Source organism: Salmo salar, chromosome 12 (assembly GCF_965601325.2).
Source record: "Salmo salar chromosome 12, fSalSal1, whole genome shotgun sequence".
Taxonomy (NCBI): Eukaryota; Metazoa; Chordata; class Actinopteri; order Salmoniformes; family Salmonidae; genus Salmo; species Salmo salar.
Window position 1 is genome coordinate 87852128 of NC_138302.1, and position 11657 is coordinate 87863784.

Here is an 11657-nt window from a genome sequence, read left to right on the forward strand (position 1 = left end):
TCTGGGGGAAAATGGGCAGGCGATTTGACCCAATAGTATTTTCCCCATATCGCCCGAGCCTCTTCTTACTGGACGCAGGGAACAAGTGGAAACCAGGTGACCAACCTGGACACAGTATAGACAGCTCCTAGTATCGACACGCCGCTGCCTCTCCTCCGGAGATAGATGGGTCCGGCCGAGCTGCATGGGTTCAGGTTCAGAACATGCCTGGGGTTGGGATACAGTCGAAGGAAAATAACAAGGCACTGAAGCAGATGTTAAGGAACTTGCAACCTTAACTACCCTCTCCCTCTGCCGCTCCCGGAGACGGTTGTCAATGCAGATAGTGAGAGAAATGAGTTCATCAAGATCAGTCTCCTCCCTGGACACCAACTCGTCCTTTAGAGTCTCAGTGAGTTCCGGAATGCTCCCTGAAGAGCCTCCTCATCCCAGCCGCTCTCTGCGGCGAGGGTGCTGAACTCACATGCCATTTCAGCAACACTCTGGGAGCCTTGATGGAGGGACAGGAGTCGTTTTGCAGCGTCCTTTCCACAAACCATGTGGTCGAAAACCTTTCTCATCTCCTCCATGAATCTACTATAGGAGAAGCAAATGGGTGACTGTCTCTCCCACACAGCAGGGCCCAGGAAAGCGCTGCTCCACAGAGGCAACAAATTAAAAAAAATTGAAATCTTGGCTCTTTCACGAGCATAAGAGTAGAACTGTTGCTCAAATACTAGTAAACATTGTACCAAAAAGGCTCTGCAGGTTCCGAGATTACCATCGTAGCGCTCTGGAGTAGGAACAATCGGCTCCCGGGGCGGAGCGGAGGGACAGGTTGTGAGCTTTGGGCGAAGGTTTGACTCTGTAGGACAGACAGGTTCTGTGAAAACTCATTGATAGTCTCCAGAAGGGTTTTAAGAGCTTGGTCATGTTGATTGAGGGTAAACAGGTCCGGAGGGGAATCCAAGGGAGTGGTGGTGTGGTGAATCCAGAACAGGGTAGCAGGGTGGTGAGATGTGGAACAGGAGACAGGAGCCAGAGTCAGAGCGGCAAAACTGCAGTGAGAGGATAAACAGCGTCAGGCAGGGAAACAGACACAGCAGGGTAACAGGATCTTGAATAATAATAATAATAGTTAGAATCATAAACTGACTGAGCAGAGATTACGATCTAGCAGAGTGGAAGTGGCAGAACTGAGAATTTGTAGAGGTCTTGATAATGGAACGAGTTGCAGCTGGTAGGGATCTGCTCTGACTCCAGCACACCTGTCTACAACCACACAATCACACACAAACAGAAAGGGAGGGGGAGAGAGAGAGTGTACTGGGGGAATGGCTGCAGGTCAAGCAGACACCAGATGACCACCGGGGGGGGGTGTGGCAGGAGCAGATGTGACAGGACCAAGGTGTTCACTCTGGACACATGGAAAAAAGCAACAGTGGACATTTCTGAACTCTTAACCAATGGGCCTTTACACCCATGAATGTGTATCAGTAATTTGTCACTATTTCTGAGGCTATATGATATATTGTTCAGCAGATTTACTATGTAATGTTAATTTATTTGTTTTTATCCCAAGATTTATTTTACATGCTATCAGATTGCCGGTGAGGGGCGGGGGGATTTTATATATATAAATGAATAATGTATTGTATGAATCCTATGAATTGAAATAATAAAAACTAGAAAGTATATGCTATAAATAATTTCAAATTCCTTATATTATGCAAACCAGATGGCACAATTGTCTTGTTTTTAAAATTGACAGATAGGTATGTGCACACTCCAACACTCAGACATAATTTACAAACAAAGCATTTGTGTTTAGTGAGTCCACCAGATCAGAGGCACTAGAGATGACCACATGTTCGCTTGATAAGTGCATGAATTGGACCATTTTCCTGTCCAGCTAAGCATTCAAAATGTAAAGACTACTTTTGGGTGTCAGGGAAAATGTATGGGAATAGAAAGTATATATTTTCTTGAGTAAAAGTAGGCTTGAAAGCTGTCAAAAATATAAATAGTAAAATAAAGTACAGATACTCAAAAAAACTATTTAAGTTGTACTTCAAATTATTTTCGCTTAGTTTCTTTATACCACAAGGTCAACATTTTTAAATGGTAATTACTTCTACTTGACATTATCATTCACCTGAAGACAGGACAGGACAAGACGTGATTTTGTTTTTTGCTAACATATGATGGGGGTCCCTGCGTCGCCGGTTTGCCTGGGCGGGGTTCCATGAGCAAGAAAAGTTTTTTAAATCCCTGCATTATAACATGTATAAATCAACAGAGAGGAAGACCCTGTTTGAATACTTAGAAAAGCAACCCCCATCGCTCCTTTCCTTTATCTGAAATAAGGATGTGTCGAAGATATAGAGGTATGGCTCGGGAAAATGTCCCCTTTATCACACAATTGGAAATGTCAACATTCAAGATCTTCAAGTTAATATCAGAAAGTTGGTTTTCGTGACGCAGTCAGCCTCTAGTAACGTGTCTGGGCACCAGTCTTTTTAGCTAACATTCTGGTATTTTCCAAATGACAGGAGCGGCAAGGAGTGTAATGTAATAAATGAACAGATGGCAACCAGGCTAAGCCTCTAGTGCTGTAAATTCTTCACCACAGGTGTGATCTGGGAAAACCAGAATTTAAATGTGGCGTAAATTCTTCATGACCTGTTATGTTACCCGAGTCGGTCCAGGAGCGGTTACCGCAGATGGAGGTGGCCAACACTATGTTCATCTGCTTCTTTATTGGACAACCCACTGACGACATAACCCCGCCAAACTCGAACATGAACAAAACCTCCACCGCATCTATTTGAGCACCTTGATCAGAGAGAGATTCAATCAGGCAAGGTAAATCAACACGTTTCGGCTTGTTTCTTTTGAAAGACGACTTTTTTTACAACAAGCATCTCAGTAGTTTGAAATGGATTATCAGCGCCGTATTACCTCATGTCCTTTGAGAATACTTTGCCTTTCTAATCTGGTGAGTAGCCTAGCCAACCGTATGTTTTACTGATGCGATTGGGTTTAGTTTAGGTAGACCTAATGTAATTGTATTTTTAATGAGGAGGATGATGAGACCTAGACAATTATTATGACGACATGTTTATGATTATTGTGGAGATGATGATGGTGGTTTATTATCATATGTTATAATGATTGTTGTTATTGGTGTTTTTATTTGTGTTTATAATAAATATTTTATAGTTACAATTACAGTAGTCTGTCACATTTGACATTGTTATAAATTGCAGTGTAACCATTATTCTTAAACGTAACACTATTCTCTCTTGGCTGATACATGTTTTAATAATGGAAAATAGCCTGCAGGTAAATGAACAAGAAAGAAATGACTAGGTAGCCACTGCTCTTACAGGAACAGAAACCTTTTTAACCATAACCCCAGCGAGGCCTGATGGTAATTGGTCCTATACTGCCAGTAAAAAGTCATTCTGGTATTGTACATAGTTATATGTAGAGCAGGTCATCCACTGAAATCAAGAATGCTCTAATAACATGTTAGTTAACACTAGGGGTTAGTTTATTGACTGTTTTATAAAGCTTATCAATCTTTAAGAACTGATAATATAAGAGTTTAAATTGTGTAGTTGTTATTTTGTTGCTTAACAAAAACTTAACTTATGACAGCACTATTATTGATTTGGCCTAATGTTGTTTTGATTGCCAGTAGCCTACAGCCATAATAAGTTTAATATGCGTCAACATGAACTTGAATGTGGAGCTCAAGTTGACCCTTTGGAATTTGTCCACTTAGTCAAACAATCTTTCCCAATAGGGAGATAATACTATTACTACAAATAATAATAATAACTAGTATTATAATACTATTCATTTTTGGTTTGTTTGTGTGGGTGGTTTTGCCAGGTATTTGTTGGTACATTCTGTGACATTGGTCACTGTTTTCTGAACTGGATACTGGTCTGTGGTTTTGAGAGGAACTTTAGGTGTCCTGTAGATAAGTGTGAGGTGGCCTTGGCATTTCCATCATGCAATCGTGCGTGCAATGTTCGTCATAGCTGACGTTCACTCTGGGAAATGAAAAATCCTGTTGTTGCGAAATAAAATAATGATTATTTTAATGACAAATATTCTCCCTATCTCTCTCTCAGGTTTGCTCTGTGTTGTTGTCTAGCTGTCCTCGTTCCTGTGACTCAGGTAAAGTAATCAGCTTCCTCCTGATCTAGAGTGTAAAAGTGTGGTGAAAGATTACACTTGTCTCACAGTAGTTACGTGTCCATCTAATTGGCAACATATCTTCATGCGAATATTCTAAAATCCACATAAAAACAATATGCGCATTTTCCCACCTGAGATGTTTCCATCAAATTGACCAGTTGCAGATAAAAGGCTGTGCGTGATGACGTGTGCACATAAGCATAACTTTTGCGGTTAAATTCTCATGTACCAAATAAAGAATACAAGTTAAATGGGTTTCCATCGAATTTTCAAATCTACTATTGGTTTTATAAAAAATAAATGACTGATGGTTTTGTTAAAAAAAATGTTTAGCCTTATATTGCAAATGTGCCCACTCTGGTCTTGGCACATGCGCTCTAGCCAACAGCTCGCAGAAACAGTGCGGGTATGAAAGCCTACATCGGGGTGTCAAACTCATTCCACCCAGGGCCGAGTGTCTGCGGGTTTTAGTTTTTTCCTTTCAATTAAAACCTAGACAACCAGGTGAGGAGAGTTCCTTACTAATTTGTGACCTTAATTCAATCAAGTACAAGGGTGGCGCGAAAACCCACAGACATTCAGCCCTCTGTGGAATGAGTTTGACACATGTAGCCTACATGATGAGATTATTATGGATGAAAGAGCGATATTATTTTTATTGGTCAAAAAGCAACCAAGCATCGATAATCATGTCTCCAGAATAAGGCCCTCGATATTTATTGGAAAGGAGCATTAATCGCCGCGTGCACTTTCAACACCTGAAGTTCATAATAACGTATTTCATCTGTAGCCTAATAAACAGTAGCGGTGCGTGGGTAAAATGTGTTGTGAGATTTGCGTTGTTTGCTCAATACCCTGTTAGTTGAACTTCATACCTTGACACCGTGATATATATCCCTAAAACCGAGAGAATAAAAATACACAGTGGCAGAATAAATTCAACCACACATTGGTTTCCTTCCAAAACCGGAAAGTCCATAAAACAAATTGCATGTACAAACAGTTACATGACCTGCAGCATGGTCAATCAATGTAACGTTTCAAGCATTTCCGGAATACTAAGGAACTATTGATCTAGAACCACCGAGTTAAGTCGCAAAGAAAACAGGAGCTGCCTCCACTATTCCAGCACCATTTCAACTTCATCTAATTACCAATGTTTAGTCTAATACAGTGAAAACTAAAACATACCAAAAACGATTTAATCCAATCAACGTAAGATACATATGATGTGGCTGTCCATGGTACTGATTTCTGTGTGCAAATATGTGTGTGCAAATATGTGTGTGCGTGCAAGTAGAAAAAAAACATGTTGACTCACTCTACTTGTAGAGAAACGCCAACGCCATCCTCCTCTTTCATGTTGACTAAACGGTCTGACTCTGTCATACAGTACACGCCATTTAGTTTTTGTTGTCCTAGGCTACCTGGCTAAAATACTTGCTCGCCTAACTTACTTTCATAGGAAAGATAAGCCAGGCCAGCTAGTTAACATTAGCATACTACATCCACTGTAACGACATGTTGAACTTCCATCCTCTCAGGCCAGGGGCACAATGTATGAATTTATGGTTGGATCAGAATCGCCATTATAATCATTTGGCAAAACAGAGAATTAAGTACAACCACAAATCCACAGAATAACAAATCATTGTGTGACTCCCACGTTTACTTCCATATGATGGTTATTATATCATGGTTACTGATACATGGTGAATTTACTTCATGCTTTCATTCCGCAAAATCTTTTTGAACCATTCAGTAATTGAAAAACTGTGATGAAACGTCATGGCACAGGAAGTAGCTGAGCACATACAGGTAACTGCCAAAATAAAGGAAACACCAACATAAAGCGCTTTAAGGATGTTGAGCCACCACCAGCCCCAAGACAGCTTCAATCTACCTTGGGCTAGGTATAGCGCCGCCTTATCTCAGCTCACTGGTCACGATAACAACACCCACCCGTAGCACGCGCTCCAGCAGGTATATCTCACTGGTCATCCCCATAGCTAACACCTCCTTTGGCCACCTTTCCTTCCAGTTCTGTGCTGCCAGTGACTGGAACGAATTGCAAAAATCGCTGAAGCTGGAGACTTATATTTCCCTTACTAACTTTAAACATCAGCTATCTGAGCAGCTAACCGATTACTGCAGCTGTACACAGCCCATCTGTAAATAGCCCACCCAATCTACATACCTCATCCCCATATTGTTTTTATTTACTTTTCTGCTCTTGTGCACACCAGTTTCACTACTTGCATCATCATCTGCTCATCTATCACTCCAGTGTTAATCTGCTAAATTGTAATTACTTTGCTACTATGGTCTATTTATTGCCTTACCTCCTCACGCCATTTGCACACACTGTATATAGACTTTTTTTTTCTTCTATTGTTTTATTGACAGTACGCTTGTTTTTTCCATGTGTAACTCTGTGCTGTTGTTTGTGTCACACACTGCTTTGCTTTATCTTGGCCAGGTCGCAGTTGTAAATGAGAACTTGTTCTCAACTAGCTTACCTGGTTAAATAAAGGTGAAATTAAAAAAAAAAATGTAATCAATTATTTTCATTTTGGAACCGGGCTGCCTCCCAAGTGTGAGCCAGGTGCCCCCGGTCTGGTCGACAAACAGATAAAAATACAATATTTTGTGTTATTGAACATATATTTCACAGCGGTTTAGATGGTACAATGATTCTCTACACTATACTTGATTGTATACTTGATTGTTTTGTCACAAACTGAAATTAAGCAAACTATTAGAATTTTAGCAACCAGGAACTGGCAGAGCGATTTCTGCATAGTGCATCTTTAAAAGGAAAGATTGGTTGTGGTTTGCAGGCAACTTCACATTCAGAACAGTCTTTGGGGAATCATTTATCTTCCATTCCTGGATCTTAACTTCAGTGAACCCATTGTACTTACTAAAGTGACAATGCATTGAGAGAGAGAAAGAGTTAGGGAAGGAATGAGTGTGTAATCAGGATGTTGATACATTATGTGAACACCTCTCTGTCATTTGTGTTTGTAGGCTTCATCATTAACAAGTGTAAGTGTGTCCCTTGTCCCGATGGCTACTACTGGTACAAGCTTAATGGCCGTCCTAAGTGTGACTTCTGTACTGAAGCCTGCTCAGGTAACTTTTAGAGTTATTTTACTTTAGTTGAATAGAGTGGATAAACATATTCAGAGCAAATGTCTCATTGATCATTTGTGTGTTTGTGTGTCTTGTCTTTGTTGGTGGGCAAAGTTGATCGGCACTTAACACAGGTGAAGGAATGCCGCCGGGACTCAAACCGTGAGTGCCACTGTGACAGGGGCTTTTTCTGTGCCAGCACTGCCCAGTATACCTGCAGGAGGTGTAAACCGTGCGCATCTGGCACCTTCTCCAACACACCAAACCTAGCCATGTCCTGCAAACCCCACACAGTGTGAGTCCACAGCTACAGAACACTGGTACTGAGCACCACATGCACTGTACTGATTCACATGTCTCAAATCCTTCTACTGGATTTGAGTAATTTGAAACTAACAATTGTACCCAAGGCCTACTTTTACAGTAAATGAAATGATTATTAGTACTAGTAGTATCGAACACTGTACTTTCTCATTTAGATAAACAAGTTATCTCCTGGCTTCTCTCCTACCAGTTGTGGCCATAAGGGAATGACCATGGTAACAGAGGGCACTGCCTCTCAGGATCGTTTGTGTGCCCAGACTTCCCCCACCTCTTCTACAACTACTGCACCTCCACCTGCTCATAGCTCAAAGCTGTCCCTTCGTTCTGCTATATCTAGTGGAGTCAGCACCAACAGAAAACTCCTCACCGCGGGATCCGCATCTCGACTGGTTTGGTCTTCTGAGGGTATGGCTCTTAGAAAAGCTTTCTCATACTTGAGTGAAATCCAAGCATTTCCTGCTCTGTCCCCTGGAGTGTTTTAACAAGCTTCACCAGTCAAGTACTAGAGGTCCTGTTGTCCCGTGACATCATCCTGCCATTTAATCACACATGTTGTCTATTTATTCCAGACTATCCTACAGCCCCAATGTACAAATCTGTAGACCGTTCATCAGCCGCTCTCATCAGGTCCTCTCTGTCCCAAGCCAGGAGAGACCCCTCCATCTCCCTCCCAACCAAGCTCACCACCAGGAGAAAGCCCTGCAAGGTGGACAGTGACATCTCACCTGCAGAGTCTGCCTCTGCACCCCCTCTTACCACAAAAGACAATGGTATAGTTCTCAAAAGACTAGATTATCCCCTCTCTCAATTTCTACTAGATGTGACAATTCATAATTCTTTCAGAAATTAATTTGTATTTGGTGTAGTCCCTTAAATGGTCTGTTATATTCAGTGAAAGTAACATAACACTGACAGGTTCACCACTACAGCCTGCTTCTGTCTCTCTGTTCACCCCAGACTCACCTCATCTCCCAGTCCCAGCCTCTGGACAGAGCCCTCCCAGTCTCCCTTGGCTGCTGCTGATGGTTGGGCTCCTAGGGGTCACTCTGCTGCTGGTTGGTTACGTTGTGGGGTGTAGGGGGAGGTCACTGGAGTCCATGCACAAGTGGAAAGGTGAGCGAGTAAAGTGGTTAGATAACAAACACATATGCAGTGATGCATGGAATTTTTCTATAAGAAGAAATAAAATACACTAGCAACAATTATTGACAAAGCGAACACTAACACCACCTATACTCCCCTGCAGGGGGAGACAGTGAAACATTGTGTGTATACATGCGTGAAAAACAATGTATTTTGATTACTATTATACTCAGTCTAAGACTTGACCACTTATAAAGACCATTTTGATTCCTTTAGGTCCAATATTTGGGAAATATGTGAGTACAGTACTTATTCTCTATTTGCATAAAGTTTGAATCAAACTAATGTCCATTGTTGCTAGAAGAATAAATGTTGACTTCTCTGCCTTTGGGACGACCAGATTTGTAAGGAAAGTCTAAGAGGGAGCTATAAAGTGTGGGAGTGCCAGCCTTGTCCTGCTGCCCTACAGACAGCTTCCTATAAGCAGGCCAAGCTGCCACAGGAGAGAATCCCACACCTGGAGGCCCAGCATCTTCTGGGGAGGGAGACTGGGGGAGATCCTAGACAGGAGGGTACAGGGTCGCAACCTCCAGGGGGCATGCAGAATGTCTCAGTAGACCCCTCTGGAGGAGAAAACATTAGCAACATAGTGGGTAGGTGTAGTGCATCAAGTCTGCACTGTTACTGATTTATTAAATGCATGCATGTCATATTATTATACTGTATCTTATGTTTGCGTGATGTGCAGACACATTTGGAGAGACAGATTTTCTGCTACATTGTCCAATAACTAGGGCCTAGAGCCCTCAAACTCAACTCTGGACCTCAAAACGCTGGACCTTATTTTCATAGTTCCTCTTTAATCAGGGTTTGATTTAGACCTGGGACACCATGTGGATGCAAGTAATTATCAGGTAGAATAGAAAACCAGCAGGCTCCGGACCTCGTAGGGTAAGAGTTGGATACCCCTGGTCTATAGGGCCGGAAAAACTCAGGTCTGGAAAAATGGGACTCCTTGTTCTTCGCAAGGAAGTGAGTTTTTTTCCCCCCACTTGTGTCCGAGTTCACATTACCCTTTCCAGTTGTTTTCTTTGGTCGCGAGTTGAGACATACTTCTTCTAGTTTGAACTTCCTGTTAACGTTTCCCTGCCAAGAAACAGTAGTACCAGTGCAGTGCATACTTTAAATCAGGGTCAGAGGTTAATTTAGTGAGGCTACAGGAAGCCAGAATCATGCATACAAAAACAGAAGCATATGCTGCTGAGTGATTCAAGCTTTTCACTTCCTCTCTGTGATATTCTTAATTTATTACACTACTAAGTCCACCAGGTTGTACATCAGCATTTACTGTGCATAATATATATGAATTTGTGTCACCTGTTTCAATAGTTTCATCTAATAATGTTTGTGCTTGTTGGTGTTTGATTCAGGGTCCATATACATCTACTCTCCAGGGACGGTTGTCCTGGGATCCAACAAATCAGAGAGGGAGGGGGATCAAGGGGAGAGTGGAGGAGAGGGCTGTCCCCTCACCAGCAAGCCCCAGCAGGAATCCTCCTACCCCCTCCCTTGGGGCTCCGCTCTGGGGCCAGAGAGAATGAGTACACCGAAGGATACCTGCAAAGAGCTGAGCTACCCCGTCCCAGCCACCAGCAATTGAAAACTAGAAAAAAATGGAAATTGAGGATTCATTTAGGGAAGAGTGTGAGGGGGAGCAAGTTCAGTCAATATCATACCATCTCTGGGAGAGTGGAGACTGAATATTATTTGCTACTGTAAAGACAGACTGAATTGCAAAATCCACTGGGGTCTATAGGCCTGTCTATAGGCCTTCTATTATTAAAGAGTGACAACTTGTTTGAACTGTATGTTATGGTCTTACTTCACAGCAGCAGTGCTGGGACAGTACCTAAGAGATGAATGCGTGTTCTGTTTGATATGCGGTAATGACGCTGTGAGGTGGAGTTTCCCATGCTAGGGTACATGTTCACAATGCAGCCAGACAGTGTGAGAGCTGCCCTCAGCGTTCTGCTCAAATTGAACTGTATCAACCACAGAAACCGCAAAGACAAGCACTTCATACGAGGTGTGAAGTAACTTCAATAACCATGATAGTTGGGGTGTAAAGAGCATACCATTTTCATTGTGAAGTAATACATGGACTGTCTGGGCAATTTATACTCAAACATAGCCATGTTCAGCATAGGTCATATTTTCATTTGAATAATTTTAATGACAGCATCACATGACAATTTTACAAGGCTACTGTCTTAATGTCCTCTTACAGGGAAGAGCAATAATAATACAATTCTCTTTCAAATAAAATGATCCACATTTGCAGACATGAAGCCATATAATTGCTATGTTATCAGTAGCCTACATCTGGTCACAAGCATTGTTCTGTGAATTTATGTTCAAGACATTGCTATACGGTAACCTACATGTATGATCTCCAGTCTGTTCCTTGACAGAAATAGGAGAATATCAAATTAGGTGTCAAATGAAAGGTAAGGGTCTATATTTTTGGGAAATGAAGGCATAGATACATTTCCATCTTAAAAACTAGGCATAAGTAAAGGCATTGATTTCTGGACAAATCAATGGAAAAGGGGTCTTAGAAAACATATAATAGAAAAAGTCTTATGCCTTGTAATTCCGTTACCAAAAACCCACATACTGTCGTTAAGATATTTTCTAATTTCTCTCCCTCATGAGGTTGGAGGACAATGAAAGTTCACAGAAGTAACAAGTATGTATTTCTCGTGTCACTACTTATATTTTAATTGCATCTTTAACTCTGCATTGTTGGAAAAAGACCGATTAGTAAGCATTTCACTGTTAATCTACACCTGTGGTTTACGAAGCATCTGACTAATAAATCGATTTGTTTTTGGATTTGATGGTAGACCTACCAATAAGTTAGA

At 41.6% G+C, this 11657-nt stretch overlaps 1 protein-coding gene across 1 annotated transcript; it reads left to right on the forward strand.

The window, feature by feature from the left end:
- Positions 1-2211: 2211 nt before the first annotated feature.
- LOC106565937 (uncharacterized) lies at positions 2212-10601 on the forward strand. The gene is made up of 10 exons (XM_014133628.3): positions 2212-2977; positions 4125-4170; positions 7222-7326; positions 7441-7621; positions 7841-8055; positions 8220-8420; positions 8608-8763; positions 9010-9029; positions 9134-9386; positions 10164-10601. The coding sequence occupies exons 1-10, from the start codon at positions 2918-2920 to the stop codon at positions 10391-10393; spliced, it is 1467 nt and encodes a 488-aa protein (XP_013989103.2). The 5' UTR covers positions 2212-2917; the 3' UTR covers positions 10394-10601.
- The last annotated feature ends 1056 nt before the right edge of the window (positions 10602-11657 follow it).

What these genes read in the sequence shown, in the direction of transcription:
- LOC106565937 (XM_014133628.3), top strand. Translation starts at nt 2,918, where the DNA reads ATGGATTATCAGCGCCGTATTACCTCATGTCCTTTGAGAATACTTTGC. An exon ending in TACTTTGCCTTTCTAATCTG is followed by an intron (nt 2,978 to 4,124) that starts GTGAGTAGCCTA and finishes TCTCTCTCTCAG; the next exon opens with GTTTGCTCTGTGTTGTTGTC. An exon ending in GTCCAATATTTGGGAAATAT is followed by an intron (nt 9,030 to 9,133) that starts GTGAGTACAGTA and finishes TGGGACGACCAG; the next exon opens with ATTTGTAAGGAAAGTCTAAG.